Source organism: Vulpes lagopus, chromosome 24 (genome assembly GCF_018345385.1).
Source record: "Vulpes lagopus strain Blue_001 chromosome 24, ASM1834538v1, whole genome shotgun sequence".
Classification (NCBI taxonomy): Eukaryota; Metazoa; Chordata; class Mammalia; order Carnivora; family Canidae; genus Vulpes; species Vulpes lagopus.
This window is the reverse complement of record NC_054847.1, coordinates 24,846,792-24,865,151: the sequence shown is the minus strand read 5'-3', so window position 1 is coordinate 24,865,151 and position 18,360 is coordinate 24,846,792. Positions and strand designations below refer to the sequence as shown.

The 18,360-nt window shown below is 37.7% G+C and overlaps 1 protein-coding gene across 1 annotated transcript in view; it reads right to left on the bottom strand.

Moving 5' to 3' along the window:
* Window positions 1-18,360, bottom strand: part of KYNU (kynureninase) — a 111,138-nt gene that overhangs the window by 79,479 nt on the left and 13,299 nt on the right. Inside the window, exon 3 of the mRNA XM_041739268.1 lies at window positions 11,082-11,202. Coding sequence (XP_041595202.1) covers window positions 11,082-11,202 — 121 coding nt within the window. The remainder of the gene's footprint in view (window positions 1-11,081; window positions 11,203-18,360) is intronic.

The following is an 18,360-nucleotide window of genomic DNA, read 5'->3' as shown; positions in this document are numbered from 1 at the left end:
ATGCGGTGTCACAGGAGATCAGTCCTTTTCTAAATTTTGTAATCCAAATTGTTTCCAGAGGGTTAAAAGGCATCCCAAGGAAGAGTTTTTGGGAACTGAAAAAGAGACCTCGCTTTGCCATGAAGGTCATATTCTTATTTTACCTTGCCTTGATGAACCCGCCATTTTTAACCCATGGAAAACACCAGAAAAGTTTTACACGGGGAAATTATCCAATTTTGCTGTACCCAGTCCAGGAGTCCTCACAGAGAATGGTTTGTTTCTCATTTCACAATCCTGGTAGGAGTCAGTTGCCCCATACCTACTACAGAGAGGTGACTATGCAGGTGTCCCTGCATCTCACTCCCCTGTGAATCAAGGCACCTCCTGGTTTCCCTTCCTAAGGTGAAAGAGTGGCCTAACATCTTGGGTTGAGGAGGGATTGGGCCGGGGGAGTAGCCACTCTTACTCGTCATCACCCTGACCCTCCTTGTCTCTTGGATTTTCCAAAAAATCCGGGTGTGTGTGACCCCCGCCCCCCCAGGGCCGGTCTCTATCCTTTTATGCATGTAGGAGACCCCTAGGTCACTAATGGTAACCAAAGGGCAGGTTCAGAGGCTGTGCACTCCCCAGATGAACCTTAAAAGAAGCAGGAAATCTTTCCAATGACTTCATTCTTCAGAGCTCTCTTGATTTGAGCTCTCATCGTTTGGTCCTATAAATTCGCTCACATTCCTAGCCCTGATCAGTCCAAACAATTATAAGCAAATTGCAATTATGCTTCCTTGCCTTACCCCTGGGCTTTTTTCTGTCCACATACCTTACCTCCCATATGCAAGCATGGCCCGGTTGAGGGGTGCAGACCCGCTCATCATAATTTCGTATTTTTGTTCTTGGAACAAGAAAGCCACAACTATATGACCCATTAAAGTCCCAGGTGCTAATGCCACCAGTCAAAGAATTGGCTGAGGGTTTGTTAATTCCCTCCTTAATGCCACAAGTATTCTAAAGGGAATAAATAGTCCAGGAAACGCTGGGCTCCCTCCAACTTATCATATAAAGAAATAGCTCCACCCCTGCTTTCCGATAACTTGGGTTTTAATTCCTGGCTGTGATTAAGCCTAAATTGTACCTAACAGAATAACATATGTCTTACCAGGCAGCAAAAATAAAAGATTTTCCTCCTGAACTAAGTTCTCACAAAAGACACATTCAAATGAAAAAGTCTTATGTTTACGTGGGCAACGTTCTTCCTGAAATGAATCCCTGATTAAAAGGGCATACTGGTCCTCGGAGATTGGAAGGGCCCTACTATAGGTAAATCCCTGAGGCGAGAGAAAGCCATTTAAAAAAAGTCAATGAACAGACAATAGATCTGGGTAGGGTGAGGCCAACATTCCCTTCTTTTTGGGAAGGCCAATTGACCAAACCCTCTTCCAGAAACCTGTCTCCTGAGACAGGTGGCCACACTATCGCCTTTAACTGGCTAAGAGGTGCCTGTTTGTTCTGTTTGTTAAAAGAAGAGGTTAACCAAGGGTGAGACCTCTCACATAATAAAGAAAAGAAGAAAGAAGAAAGAAGAAAGAAAGAAAGAAAGAAAGAAAGAAAGAAAGAAAGAAAGAAAGAAAGAAAGAAGAAAGAAAGAAAAAAAAGAAAGAAAGAAAGAAAAGAAAGAAAGAGAAAGAAAGAAAGAAAGAAAGAAAGAAAGAAAGAAAGAAAGAAAGAAAGAAAGAAAGAAAGAAAGAGAAGAAAGAAAGAGTCCCCTTTTATTCAGCCTTCCATGGGAGTGATCTTGGGTTTCAGAACCAAAATGAAGTGGGAGAGCCAGGTTCTTGTCTCACCAAGAAAGATGAATCTCACACAGGAAAGCCAGTAAAGTGATAGAGAAGTTGATGAGGCAGGGATACAGAAAAAGCTCTCAGGGGTGACAGGAGTCCCAACAGGGTTGCCACTGATGAGGGCCTTTAGGGTTGGTCTTTTATCGAAAGCTAACCAGAGAACTTAAATCTTTTTGAATTCTCTACTGGTGGCACCATTGATCAAGGACTAGTGATAAGCTTACTTCTCTTCTGTTGACCACAGGAGACTGTCATAAATAAGACTCCCCCCTGGGACACCTAGGGCAGGGTGGTCTGGAGTGTTCCCTTATCGATGGTTTCCTTATACCTCCACATTTTGGGGATTTCTGTGAGGCTGATCTCACAGCCCCTTACCTCTCTCTCTCCCTATCTAGCCCCTCCTGTGTCTTAATATAAAATCATGCTTCTTTAAAACCAAAAGTAATACTTGAAAACTCTATTTTTTTTGAAAACTCTATTTTTTTTAAACTTCCAAGACTAAACAGTCCACTTGTATACCTGTAACACATAGTAGTATCGCTACTAAAATGTAGCTATTTTTTGAGGCTAGAAATTAAAATGATTATAAATTCAGTTTTTAAATACTACAAGCTGTAAACTAAATAGAAGTGTATAAAACATTGAGTATACTCATGATGACATTTTAATAGATAAATAAACTTGTGAAGAAACCTCCCCCCTTGTAAGTAGGGCCAGCCCTAATCCAGAGGCAGCCCATCCAGGTGTCTTCCTGAAATTTTAGCAACTAAAAGCATTCTGTTTACAATAAGAAAACCATTTCCCCCCACACCCTGATTGGAATGTCCCTGAATAGGTTCATGCTGACCCTCTGTGAAATCAATAACCTGAATGCTATGCAACTCCCGAGGTTCTTTTGTCTTTAAGCAGTTTTTTTTTTCCTTTTGCCTTTAAAAGATGCCTGTAATTGCTAATCGGGGCTCTCTTCCTCTTCGGAGGCGGAGAGCCCGTTTGCGCAAACGTCCAATAAACCCTCTTGCTAATTGCATCTGCCTGTCTGGGGTCTGAGTCTCTGGGGCGTCCGCCGGGACACGTTGGCACCCGTGAGCCAGGGTCCAACACTTGGCAATCATGAAAGCCAACATTACATCTTGACCTATTTTCTAGCAATTTCATCTACCATATTCTAGCTCAATTTTATTATTCTAGTAAATATCCCAGTAAGCTAAGGCAAAACACAAAATAGGTGAGAGAACTTCAACTCAAGAAGTTTCCATTAAATGAGGAAGGCAAATACATTTGAAATATGGAAGAAACTGAAACGAAGAATCAAGGGGGGAGTGACAAAGTGTGCTGTGGCAAACTTGTGGCAGGAAGCTCTGAACCAGATTGTTCTTAATTCTTTAGAATTACCCCAGAGATGGAGGAAAGGATTGACCATGTATTTTTTGTATAGTGCAAACTGTGCTTGAGTGTACACTCTGAAATTCAGTAAGCAGGCAGTAGGGACTGGAAAACCTGCTTTCAGAGGTGAAGGGTAGCAGAACATGTCACCCTGAAATATGTCCCCGTAGTATATTGATTCTCTTGAGCTGTAGACCCTTGAAAACCAGCAAGTGCAGCAAGAAGCTGCCTTTGAATTCTGCTATCTGCCTGAAGACAGATCTTTCAAAAGGAACTCAATTGCCATTAATCACCTCCCCAGGAATTTCATCAACCAGGGAAGATTGAGTCTTCACAGGAGAGGAGACTACAAGTCAACACCACACCCAGATGGGCTTTTCACAATCTATCCTATCTTCGGTCTTCTAAAGGCTCTTTCTTCTTTCCAAAAAATCATTTATTCTCCCCTAAGTGGCCCACATCCTCCTCACCCTTCCTTATTAAGATAGGATTTAAGCCTGAATTCTAAGTCATTGTGGGGAATTCCTTTGTCCCTGATGTGTCTCCCGTGTGTATAAGAGCTATATATGCTAATAAGCCCGTGCATTTTTTTTCTTTTGCTAATCTGTTTTTTATCACAGGGGTCTCAGTTAAGAACTCAAAAGAGTGTGGGGAAAATGATTTTTTTCTCCCTAAGAGAGCACTGGGGTAACAGAAGGAATGGATGCCTATTTTTAGCTTTTGTTGATTTTCATGATGTGAATATTCCCTGTGGTCCATTTCCTGGCATCAACCAAAATCTTTAATATTTAATGACTGGCTTTCATTGCTTGCTCTGTGCCAATTCCAGGTCACCGTTGGTTATGAGACTACATGTATTATAAGCTGATAAAGCCTATAAAAGTAAAAGTAAATGGGTGGCAATATGTACCTTAGGATGGCTGTGAAAAATAACTAAGAAAACATGTGAAAGAGATTGGCCCATAGCACCCCTTTTCTGACTCTTCCCTAAATCTAATACTAAAACTCCCTGCATAGGCATGTGGGGTACAATGCAACTTTTGAACTAATATTTTGATTACCGTATGAACTGAGATGAGGGAAGAGGACTTTCTTGGAGAATAAATAGAGACTGTAAGAGCTAAGGAGGAAGAGAAGGGCAATTGCTAGTTATTATTATTCATATTATTATTAGATAGCCTGCAGCTTGCCTGTTTCTTGACTTCCAATATAAATGCTAAAGACAAAAATCATTATCATTAAATGGTAGTTAAAGGCAGATACTTGGATCCTTTTTTTATTTTAATCACATAGAGCTCCATGGCCTTGCTGATAGCACAATACATCTTATTACATTTAGGTAGTAAAATTCTATGTTCTGCCTCAGAGAATTTATATCTTAGAATATTAGGCCACCTACTTCTCACTCTGGTAGACACCGTGGTAATAATATTTAAGATTATGTTTCTTCCTGCAATGCTTTTGGCATCTCCCCCACCTTTAAAATATCACACACAGAGTCTGCTTCTTTCTTTTTTTGTCAGTCCACTAGCCTGGGGTGGTGAAATGTATTTAGGAAGTTGTTACCCCAATAAACTCAAACTAAAGTGGCCTGTCTTTATAAAGAGTGGATTACAGCACAGTTTTAAGCATATGTATCAAAGTTAAGAAAAAGATTACATTGCTCTCATTCAAAACTGCCTAAAATACTCGCTGCATAGTTGCAATCTTCTTTTACAAGTGCTGGAAAGGAATAGGGCATGGCAGACAGTTCTCAGGACCCCGGCATAAATCATTCCCCTAGAGAGGTGTTCTCGGAGATGCCTATGGAGTGCTAGCTGCTCACGAAATTAGATTTCAGGATGTAAAATCTAATTAGGAAGTTAATGGAGGATCCTCTTTGAGACAGGACTTTGCTGTAACCATCCTACAACATATGAAGTAGCCAGAATTATAAAGATCCCCCCTGCAACACTCATAGGGAAATACATGAGACATCATAGTCTTCCTTAATGTCACCATTTTTAAAGAAATCTGTGACCCATAAGGAAATAAATAAGACATCACAATCTTCCTCGAGCTGAAGGACCTGAAAAACAGCAAGTGTAGGGACAAGCTTCCTCTGAACTTCCTCATCAGCCTGAAGACAGATCCTCCAAAGGAACTCAACTATCATCAATCCCTCCCCAGGAATTTCAACAACCAGAAAAGGTTGACACCTCATCCAGAAGACTTTGTCACAACCTATCACATCTCCTACCTGTTTGTCCAAGTGCCTCTTATCCTTCCTAAAAATCTTTTATTCTCCTGGAAATGGCCTACAGGATCCTCCCCTTCCCCTACCAGGATGACCCAACAGCTCTCAAATCTCACCGATCTTTTCGGCATTTCCTGTTTTTCCCACTTGGGATGCCCTCACGCCCATAATATTAATAATGAGTACACCTTTTTTTTTTTTTTTTTTTTAATAAGAAACACAGGAACTGAATGAGACTGCAGTGTCTGCGGGACCAGCACCCTCTCTGCACACATTGCCCTGTCAAGTCACTCACCATCCACAAACCACAGTTTGCTCCTAATATGTAATTCAGTGGACTCTTTTCTTTCTTTCTTTTTTTAAGGTTTTATTGATTTAGTTGAGAGACAGAGACAAAGATAGCAAGAGAGAGCACAAGCAGGGAGGAGAGGGAGAAGCAGGCTCCACACTGAGCAGGGAGCCCAATGCTGGGCTTCATCCAAGAACCCTGAAATCGTGACCTGAGCAGAAGGCAGTCACTTAACTGACTGAGCCACCCAGGAGCCCCTAGACTATTTTCTTCTTAAATAAGCCTCCCGAAAGTGTCACACTGGTCTTAGAAGAATCCCTATAAAGATATAACTGGGTCAAGTTTTGGCTCCTTATGAAAAAGAAAGAAAGCCATTTATCTGATATATATGACAACACAGAAGACTTAAAATATTGTGATTATATCTTAGGGATATAATATACATTTCTCAACTTACAGTGTGCTCTTCGGGATGGATGGATATATCTTTCTCTTCTAGCTGAACTTTCCCCACTGTGATTATTAACCCATGTTATTTTCCTTTAAATAATCTGGGCCATTAATGAATCTATAACATATAAATGTGCAATATTAAATGTTCTAAAAAAATTCTGGCAGACCCACAGACCCCATATTAATGCTGTTTATTATTGTTATAGCCCAATTTGGCTGGTAATTAATTATCATACATCAAATGAGTCAAGTCACCATAAAATTTTTCTACTTCAGAATGTTAAAAATATCTAAATATTGTTATTTCACAAAACAAATATAATTATCCCAAGTAAACCAAACTACTTTAGAAATTAAATACAGTCAAAAATAACAATAAGCACTTAAAACCCACAGTACTTTATTTTCATTGCTTTGTGTTGAATAACTTAAAGTCTAAGAAGAAATCATTTAGGTCCAAAAATATTTCTAAGTATGCCTCTACTCTTGACTTTTCCTTTAGCATAAGTAATCAAAGGTGGTAGCTGTATGAATCAAAAAATTGGGCTCCCCGATGAATAGTAATGGTTTATTTTGTAGATAGGTAAGTAGCATGTCTGTGATAGGACATTGAAGACAGAGACATGGCCAATAACAGCCATGAGCCAAGTGCTATTTCCTATCTTATATGGTATGAATGGCCATTGAGACTTGGTATCAATATCCCAGAACAATATCTATCTCACTTAGTCAAAAGTACTGTGATTTTTATGTTACTGTTAAGATCATAAATTTCTAATATTTTTTTCCTGTTGAGTGAATAATTTCAGTTTGCATGAGAGTACTTAGTACTGTGTAGCTCTCTTGGACTCAGTCCTTCTTGAAAGCGACTGGTCAAAAAGAGGAAGGCACTGGTCTGATTTGGGTATCAGCTAAGAAGCAGGGCAGAAGTAGCACCAGAGAAGGTGAACAGGAGCAGGTAATCAGAAAAGCTCACCACAATAATGGGAGGCCCTGGATCTAGAAGCAAACCAAACATATGCAAGGATATTTAGTACAAAAACAAAAGCAATAGTCAGAAACAGAAATAAAGGGACCAACAGCCCACCATAGTGGCAAGATTACCTCAACCTGAAAGCATCTGAGCAAAGTACAGCCTAAGAGAGACATGCTCCTTAACTTAAGGAGAGTCTCCTGAAGATCCAGCCTCCATTAATCCACTCACAGATAGAAGGTGACTCAACACCAGGAGGTGCAAATTCAGATGCCATCAAGCTCCCACTCAGGGAGCTTCCAGCCAGGACGGATATGCCCATTATCAGAATTAAAAGGTCCAATAGAACATTCTATACTTCCTAATGAAGCCCTAAAACTGCCCCCTCTAGTTAAATTGGTATATAAACTCTTCCCCTAGCTATTCAGTGAATTCAGCGCCCATGAGAGAAATTTCTGTTAATCTCTCTCTTAGCAATTAATCCATAGGCCTTCAACAAATAGGAAAAGTTTTCCTCACAACATAACCTTAGCTGAAAAAGGCCAGGGTAAAATTTTAAGCTAAATATTTAGAACCAAGGAAATAATGAACAAGCGCTTTGAGATCAAAGATGGGCAGTGGAATAGGACACAACACGATTTTGACTATGCCCCTTAAACACCAATGATGTCACCAGAGAGACAGGGGGCATGACAGTGACTGGGCCACCATGACTGAAAGCAAGAAGACTAAATAAAACAAAGCAAAGACAAAATAAAGCTAGCTAGCTACCTAGCTACCTAACCTTTTTCTCAGAAGTCTTTTAAATGTAGTTTACATTGCTTGAAGCATTAATATGCACCTCTTTTCTGAATCATCTGTCTAGTGGAAAAATAGGCAGAAGGGCTTAAGATTATGTGATTTTCCATTGTCACAAGGTAAAACATAAAATTCAAAGTTAACAACAATAGAAAGGTGTTATGACAGAAAGGCACTTTCCTGGAATATAACTTTAAAGTCTTGAAAATAATCAACCAGTCTCCTAATAAAGTAGGGTAATCACAAAGAGATGAATAGGAGGAGAGCAGGGCAGCATCTTTTTTTAAATGCCTAAAGGATAAAAATGCACAGTCTTGCTGAATGAATATCCAAGAGGCAAGGACATTCTCTAAAGTTCAAATTCAATCTAATTCTCTGCTCTCTTTTATATTAAGGCCAAAATGAATATTAACCATTTTTATTAAGTATGACCCTCATTTTTTAAGTACTAAAACCTGCTAGTGCAAAATGCTTCCAAATGTGGTGATATTTATTTTTCAATTTATGCATACAAGTTATGCAGATACAGTTATAACAGGCTTAATAAATTATATAGACCTGTAGGATTTTTGCATTGAGTTGTGAATTTATATTCTTAACCACTGAAATTAAGAACTTTGCAGTGTTATCCAATGCCTGCGGTAGTAATCATTAGCACAGTCAGTGTAAAATAAACTTTTAAAAAGAGGTACTCTGCCCAATAGGAAAGAACAGTGGCATGAAAACTGAAGAAAGAAGACATTAGAGTTTGTATGAGAGCCAAGTGTCTGGTCAGAGTTCTGATTTAGTTTCATTTCCCTGCATTTTTTTTTTCTCACCTTCAAGTTTGACTTCCTCCTCATATCTATTTTCAGATTTTAATAATCAGAAATTCAAGCAAGGATTCAAGTATTAACATACAGAGTATGTTAATTCAAGTATTAACATAAGAGTTCATTTGCTTCAGGTGTACAATGCAGGGACTCAACAATTCTATACATTACTCAGTGCTCATCCTGGTAAGTGTACTATTAATCCCCTCTACTTATCTCACTCATCCCCCCCACCCCACCTCCCTTCTGGTAACCATCAGTTTATTCTCTTCGGTTAAGAGTCTGTTTTTTTGGTCTTTGTTCCTTTGTTTCTTAAATACCACAAATGAGTGAAATCATATGGTATTTCTCTGATGGACTTCTTTCACTTTTAGCATTATACTATCTAGATTCATCCACGTTGTTGCAAATGGCAAGATTTCCTTCTTTCTTTACGGCTGAGTAATATACATATATATGCACCACATCTTCTCTATCCATTCCTCTATGGATAGACACATGGGTTGCTTCCATATCTTAGCTATTGTATACAGTGCTGCAATAAACTGAGCCGTGCATACAGCTTTTCAAATTAATGCTTTTGTTTTGTCTGGGCAAATATCCAAGTGGAATTACTGGATCATATGGTAATTCTATTTTTAATTTTTTGAGGAACGTACGTACTGTTTTCCACAATGGCTACACGTGTCTGCATTCCCATCAGCAGTGCACAAGGGTCTTTTTTCTCCACATCCTTGCCAACCCTTGTTATCTCTTGTGTTTTTATTTTTGCAATTCGAACAGGTCTGAGGTAGTATCTCACTATGGTTTTGATTTGCATCTCCCTGATGATTAGTGTTGTTGAGCACCTTTTTATCTGTCTTATTTTTAAAATTTTAAATATTAATTTTTTAAATAGCTAAAGTATTTTCAAAATATTTGTAGTTTCAGTTTTATTAGTAACTACAGAGGAAGGGGAAAGAACATAAGATTAGGTTATGTTCCTAAAGGGATTTATAATATGAAGTTAATGAAAATAGATACCTCTAAACTGCCTACCCTGCAGCAGTGATTATTAATACAATGGGCAGTTGGGGAGAGATCACCTGCATGGTTGAGAAGGTTGAGATTAAGGAAGGTAACCATCCTGGGAAGCAGCAAGTGTGGGGGTTTTCTTAGGCAGAAGAGTAAATGTAGAACAGAAGAGATGGAGAAGAAAACAGATTAAGATTTCAGATTCTTGCATGCTTGGAGCAAACCTGTTCAGCTAAGGCCAAATGAAGCATGTTCTCAGCACACTCGGTTTGGGGAGGGCAGTACCTTCTACTCCACCAACCTTTTTTGCCCCCCATCAACAATTTTTATTTTCTTATTTATAAAAATTAGTGTGATAAAGTTTAGCAAAAACTACTCATGAAACACCGAATTAAATTCTAAATATTAACTCCCTTATTAGTCATTAAATAAATAAAATGAAATGATTACATATGATTTAGATGTACCAACTTGGGAGAGGAAATTATTTTTTTCTAATATTGTAAAGGTTTTACTTTTGACTGTCACTAACTTTCCATATGACCTTATTTACTGATCCTCAATTATTGTCATCAGTAAAATGAGAGTATTGAATGATGTGATTCCTAAGGTTCCTCTGTATCCGAAACTCCAAGGAGTCTATTGTACACCTTTCCAAATATTAGATAACCTGGTGTGATTTTTAAAGTTCTTAATTATTTGAAGGGATACGTGTTCATAACAGCATTAGCAACAGTAGCCAAATTATGGAAAGAACAGAAATGTCCATTGACTGATGCATGAATAAAGAAGATGTGATATATATATATATATATATATATATATTACATATTCCATTTTATATATGTATATATATATAATGAATAAAAGGAATGAAAAGGATGAAATCTTGCCATTTGCAAAGAAGTGGATGGAACTAGAGAGCATTATGCTAAACAAAATAAGTCAGAGAAAGAAAATTCCGTACAATTTTATTCATATGTGGAATTTAAGAAACAAAACAAATGAAGAAGAGAGGAAAGAAAAAGAGAGGCAAACCAAGAAACAGACTCTTAACTGTAGAGAACAAATCAATGGTTGATCAAGGGAGGTGGGCAGGGGATGGGCTAGATGGGTGATGGGTATTAAGGAGTGCATTTTTGTGATGAGCATTGGGTGCTGAATGTAAGTGATGAATCATTAAATTCTATACCAGAAACCAATATCACACCGTATGTTAACTAACTGAAATTTAAATAAAAAGTTGGAGAAAAAAAAGAAAGTTTTGTATGAGATGTCAAATGATAGCTTTTGAAATAATACTTACATTTTGGCCCACTTATTGAGTTCCTCTTCCAGATATGTTTTAACCAGTTTTGGTTGAAGGCCAAGAGAATTTCCCGAGAAATAGATGGCATTTTCATCCTTATTCACTAAAGATAAATCAACTGAAACAGAGAGAAATGAAATGCTTATTCAATTAATTAATCTTCTTCCATTTGGCATTGTTAATTCAGTACAAATAATTAATATAATTAACTCCAATAAGGATAATAAATAACATAATTCTTCCCAGGGATAATATCAAGTTCTCAGAAAAATAATTAATCTTTCACATTTATATTTTAAAATACAATTTACATTTATAAAGACTATTGTTGAAATCTCTTATTTATTGTGCTCCATAAGGAAATCTAAATTAGCATCTATTCCCAATCATAAATAGATAAGGGCAATAGAAAAAAGTTAAAAATAGAATTTTTATAGGAAATGTATCATCAGCCCATCCAGAGATACTAGGTTACAAGAGTCTTGGCACAAACTAACCTTCTGCAATAAGTGGTGGTGTAGAACAGGCAAATAAAAAATATCTAAATGAGTATTTACATATCTGAAGTAGAGATATTAGATGTATACATTTTTTTCACTCTACATATCTATATCCATATCTATCTATATCTATATCTATCTATATCTATATATAGACAGGCAAATTGTTCTCTATATCTATGTCTTATTCAAATAAATTGGGATTTTAGTAATTTGTCTACCTCACAACTCTCCCTTGATAGCAACAAATGCAGTTTTATTAGCAATCCAATCCATGTTTGAAGACTAAACATGTTCTGTGCATGTCAGCCCCATCAATGACCCAGCATGAGGAGCCAATCAGCCATATCTCTGCTCCCATTGTCTCGTCTTGTTCTTTCATTGCTGATGCTTTTATAAATACACAGTGAGCTGCTTGTACTTAGTCTTTTTAAAAGTGTGTTTAATGTGAGAGAAAAGCAAAGTTGTAAACTAAATTATCTTGTCTCAGGCCAAGCAAAAGTATGGTTCCCCGTCTCCATTCACTACATTCCTCTTACTTGGTTGAGTTGAATGTTTAAAAAGTCTCAATGCACATCAAATGGCATTAGAAGAGAATTCAATTAGCATTATGTCACATGGCACAATAGAGTATCCAGAAAATGTATTTTATAAAACCCCACAAGAATAAAGAGATAGCCTACCACACTCCAACTCAGTCACATTGGATCTATACAACATGAAAGTCTTTGGGAGTAGGCTTCTCTTGTGCCAGACAAATAAATAAATTTGTTATTAAAAACTAATGTTCTTGGCAGTGATGGGATGCAGGACTACACTGACAACACCAAAATGTGGCACCTTGGCATATCTTAAGCTGAGGGAATTTGAGAAATATCATGTGCAAGAACTTTCTGACTGTCCTGTAAGCAGGACTGTTTGTTGTTGACCAGTACTTCTTTCCCTGTTTCCTATGTGACAAGGATGGAAAAGTAAGTTGGACATGGCATCCGCAAATTGTGATCAGCTTCTGGATCTTCTTCAGTTACAGGATTCTTTATGTATTCCCTGAATATCTAGGAGTTATTCTGTATTTGTGCCAAGAGGACCCCATTGGTTAAGATAGCCAGTATTTGCTGGACCTTGGGGTCAGGCAGGACTCATCCTGAAAATTGTCATGTCAATTGTTATTGATTATTACATCAAGTATTACTGATCATCATCTATCCGCTGCTTCTTTAGAGCTAGAGTCCAAGTCTACAGTCTTCTGGAATATACCCATGACAATGGGTAGACTCTGGATAAAACATACTTTCTAGTCTTTCAATGCCTGGCTTGGCTGTTATACATTTTGTGGATTCTGGTATTAATATTTCATCAGAAAGTTTCATGACCTTTCTGAAAACATTCATTGTCTTCCAAAGTCTAGTCAAGATTGATATAAACCATGGCACCTGGGTGGCTCAGTGGTTGAGCATCTGTCTTTGGCTCAGGTAATGATCCTGGGGTCCTAGGACTAAGTCCCACATCAGACTCCCCACAGGAAGCCTGCTTCTCCCTCTGCCTATGTCTCTGCCTCTTTCTGTGTTTCTTATGAATAAATAAATAAAATCTTTTAAAAAAAATCAACATAAACCATTCATTCTTGTTCCTTGGAACATTCTTTTTTTTTTTTTTTTTTAAGATTTTATTCATTTATTTGAGAGAGAGAGAGAGAGGGAGAGAGAGCACAAGCTGGGGGAAGGACAGAGGCAGAGAGAGAAGCAGACTCCCCACTGAGCAGGGAGCCTGGACCAGGGGTCCATCCCAGGACCTTGGGATCATGACCTGAGCCAAAGGCAGATGCTTAACTGACTGAGCCATCCAGGTGCCTCAGGACATTCTCTGTCTTTTGAGATTTTCTAGCATATTGAGGATTTGATGTTTTGCCAAAATATATATGCTTTAGGAGCTTAGTGTAACCTCTCCCTTTTCAAAATAAACTTTTGTTTTATTAACACATGTCATTTTTTTTTTAACACATGTCATTTTGATGGATCCCAAATCTTGGTCATGTCACAATGCCTCAAGACTGTAACCAACTTTTTTTTTTTTTTTTTCAAGTTTTCGTCTTTTAGTGTTTGTGGTTTTTTTTTTGTTTTGTTTTGTTTTATTTTGTTTTTTTTTCAGGAAGATCTTCCTCCATTAGATTTGGCTCCATCCTATTTTAGGGATGAAAATGTAAATAAAGTGTCTCAGTGTCTTCCTCTTGATCCATAGTCTCCTAGTCTACTATTCTGAGAAAACACTGAGGTGTCATGATAGAGGCATCCTGTGATTTTGTGTCCAGACCAAACTATTTGTTGCATTTGCTCAATTGGTCCCCTTGTAGGCAGCACCCAGAAACAATGATTTTTTTCTAGTCACAGGGCAAGGCAAGGTTTTTCTGCAAAAAGCTTGAAAGTAAATATTTGTGGGCTGTACAATCTGTTGCAATGACCCATTTCTGTCACTAAAGCATAAAAACAGCCCTTGCCGACATGTAAACAAATAAACATGACTGTGTTCTCACAGAACGTTATTGCAAAAAATGTTTTCTGATCCTGGTCCTAAGGTCATTCTCCAAATTCTAGCATGGATTGGGCATGTTGAAAGAGTACATGAATTTCCTTTATCAGTCAAGTCTCCATGTTCTGTAAATACCTTTTGAGTTGGGAATATTTGCTTCCTGTTGAGACAGGGCCACCGAAGAACTCCATAAAAAAAGTTACTTTTTTCCTTTCTCAGGCAGCTAGGGCCTGCACCCCCACCCCCCCTAGACACATGCCTTGTAATGCAAATGGATGCGTCCTCCTCATAAGGGACAAAGAGATAATGCTATCTTTGGATAGTTGACATCTAGGGAGTGACCGGGCAGGACTCATCATAAATGTTCTCCAAGACCACTGACCAACACCTTGACACCAAAACCCCCGGCTCAGGGAATGAGTGACTAAGGAAAGACACCTGGACCCTGTCTTTGCTCTGACCAGTTTCTGGATGCCTAAGAGGACATGTGCATCAGACCACAATCCCCAGTAAAAACCCCAGACCTGAAGCAAAGATAAAACTCATGCTCTTTTCCTTTCTGAGTCTCCAGGGTACTCCATCCCTACCTCTCTCTATATATGTCTTCGGTAAACTCTGCTTTCACTTCCTGCTGGCTCATGTTTGATTTCCACTCTGCCTAAAATCAAGACCCGCTTGGCTAGTCCTGAGGGACCCCTTCTCAGGGTCCTCTGACCAGCCTGCCTGCATCAATGTTATTATAAATCCTTTGTATTAGTTTGCTAGGGCTTCTGTAACAAAGTCCCAGACTGAGTGGTTAAGTCATGGAAATATATGATTCCCAGTGTTGGAGGCTAGACATCCAAATCTAGGTGTTGGCAGAGTTTGTTCCAGGCTATGAGAGGAGGCTATGAGAGAGGTTTCTCTATCTGACATGTCAAAGCTCCTCTTCATGTTAACAGGTGTTCTCCATGTATGACACCTGTGTATCTTTCTGTCACCAAATTTCCCCTTCTTATAATTCATATTGTATTAAGGTTTACCCTATGACTTCAGTTAACCTGGCTACATCTTTTAAAGACTCCATCTCCAAAATAAGGTCACATTCTGTGGTACTAGGAGTTAGAATTTCAATATCTTCACTTTTAGGAGACACAATTCAACCCCTAACATCCTCCTTAAAGGTACACTTGTTTTCAAGTAGTCAAAAAGCTCGAGAGTTTCAGCATTCTACAAACAGGCCTCACCTCAAGTGGTCATTAAGTCAATAGTTTTAGGGCCATTTGTCTGGAAGTTTTGTTTTGTCACAAAGATTGCTGCTCTAGAGCTCATGATTCTGGAAATTCACTTGGTTGCTTCTTTTTTTTTTAATATTACATTTACATTTTTATTTGCTTTTTTATTTTTTTTTAAGGTTTTACTTATTCATGAAAGAGGGAGAGAGTGAGGCAGAGACATAGGCAGAGGGAGAAGCAGGCTCCATGCAAGCAACCCAATGTGGGACTTGATCCTGGGACTCCAGGATCATGCCCGGAGCCAAAGGCAAACGCTCAACCACTGAGCCACCCAGGTGTCCCTCTCTTGATTGCTTCTGAGTAACACTTTATTGCATCAAAAATGTCCATCACTCTAGACCTTACTTTCTTACTCTTTTAGTTTATTTATACACATTCCAAGACTAATCCAGGAATAGTTTCGTTTTTGCTTCTTACATATAAATCAAAATTTCAACATTACTTCAGATTTAAAGTTTCTCCCCATCCTCAGCTTAGGGCTGTTCTAATTTAAAAAAAAACAAAAAAAAAAAAAAACAAAACATAGTTTGGAACAAAGGGATATGTCTACTGTAGTTTGTTTTGTTTTCTTCTTGTTACTCACTGCTGCTACCTTTAATCTCTCCAATGGAGTGAGGAAATAAATAATATAGGCAAGAAAACATTAATCTGGCTTTGGCATCTTTATGTTATTAGTAGCTCTTTTGCCTTAGAACATACTTTTTATGGATCCTTTAGAAGTTCCTCCTGACTGGAGTCCTCCAACCTCCAGGTGCCTAAAGTACTTCATGCACTCCAGTTGATAACCTTCATCCTACCCGCCACCAATACCTCCCACCTCTTGACAATGTATGTCAAGATTCTTTCTGCTGATGTTACCATGAACCAGCAAGCAGTTTTCTCAGATAGGGTCCTTTTGAAGTGTTTTAAATTCTGCTACTTTTTAGTGGGGTTCACTGAACTGAAAAGAAATATGTCCCCTTAATATAGTAATTGCTAATGAAGCTATTTTAAATTTCGAGTTGTAACTACTCTAAAGGCTTGAGTAAAGTTTTATGCCTTCCCCCCAAAAATATACTCGATATGTTTGAAGCATCCAATTGATGTCATCAAAGTTGGCTAAATATTAACCAAATTGCAAATACATTGTTGGATACCAGTACCAGCTGTTTTCTTTAAAGAGATAAACCATTACTTATTTTATTTTTTTTTTAATTTTTTTTTTTTTTTTTTTTTTATTTATGATAGTCACAGAGAGAGAGAGAGAGGCAGAGACATAGGCAGAGGGAGAAGCAGGCTCCATGCACCGGGAGCCTGATGTGGGATTCGATCCCGGGTCTCCAGGATCGCGCCCTGGGCCAAAGGCAAGCGCCAAACCACTGCGCCACCCAGGGATCCCCATTACTTATTTTAAAATCATACATATGTAGGTATAGTATTTTTTAAACTAGTTATGATCATCTACTCATGAAATGATAATTAAAAAAAAATATATATATATATATAAATATTTATGACCTTTGTATATTTTATTCGGATTTATGTACTAGTTTATCATATCAGGAGCTTTACAAAAATACAGTGCCTAGGTTTGATTCAGAGACTCCAATTTAACTGGTCTGGAGTGGGCCTGGTTATAGACGTTATTTTAAAATCTTTCCAAATAATTCCTTATATGGCCACATTTCAGAAGGCCTGGCACTGGCCTCCATATTAAAACCAAAACAAAACTGAGATTTCTCAAGTTTAACTGAATTACTGAAGGTCACAGAAGAGACCTTGCTTTTAACTTAATATAGCAACTAGTTATTATAATTTATAATTTAATTAGTCCATTTAAGGTATTTTAAGACTGAAGAATAAAGCACATGTGAAATCATTCAGAAAAAAGGTTAGTAGAGTCATTATAAAGCAATTCAATTTTTCCCTTATTATAAATTAAAGAGAAAAACTATGGGGTGTCTGCGTGGCTCTGTTGGTTAAGCATCTGCCTTCAGCTCCAGTCATGACCCCAGAGTCCTAGGACCATCCTGCATCAGGCTTTCTTGCTTCTCCCTCTCCTTCCCACTGGGACTCTCTCTTGCTATCTCTGTCTTTCTCAAATAAATAAATAAAATCTGAACAAAAATTTAAAGAAGGAAAGAAGAAAGAAAGAAAGAAAGAAAGAAAGAAAGAAAGAAAGAAAGAAAGAAGAAAGAAAACTTAGAAGTTACTCTACCATTTGACTGAAAACAAAGGTAAATTCCAAAGATTTTAAAAATGACTGGTTTATGTAAATATTTTCTAACTAAATTTGTTTATTATTATTATTTTTTAAAAGATTTTATTTATTTATCTGAGAGACAGCAAGCACAAGTGGGGGTGAAGGGCAGGGCTAGAAGGACAAGCAGACTTCCCACTGAGCAGAGAGCTCAACACGGGGTTTGATCCCAGGACCCCAACATCATGACCTGAGCCAAACCCAATGAGCTACCCAGGTGATCCCCTAAAATGAACTTTAAAAAAAAGAAGTCAATTGTTAATGGTTTTGTTTATAATGGCAATGCATACCTTTGTTATGTATGCCATAGGGGTACTATATGCACATAAAACAACATTAAATAGGAGTGTCAGTATGTAAAGTAATTGTAAACATTTCCTTTCACCATTGCAAATTTCTTTTTAGATTGTTCTGTGTAATTTTAATGTTTATTATCAGATTAATAAATATTTGTTCATCAGAATAAAAAAACTAGTTTGCTAACATATTCTCTTCTAATTAAAAAAAAAAATCCTTCATTTTAAATGTAGTTAGTTTTAATTGATGTTTTTCTCTTGAACAAGAAAATTCCACTTCCCCTCCTGTTTTTCTTAAGAAGTGGCTAAAATTTTAACATACTATGACTGTCCATTTGATAAATCTGAGGTGAGTTTTTTGTTTATTTATTTTATACAAGGAATTTTGTTCTCAAATTTAAAGAAAAGAAAGGAAAAATTTTAAAAAGATCCTCCTCAAAG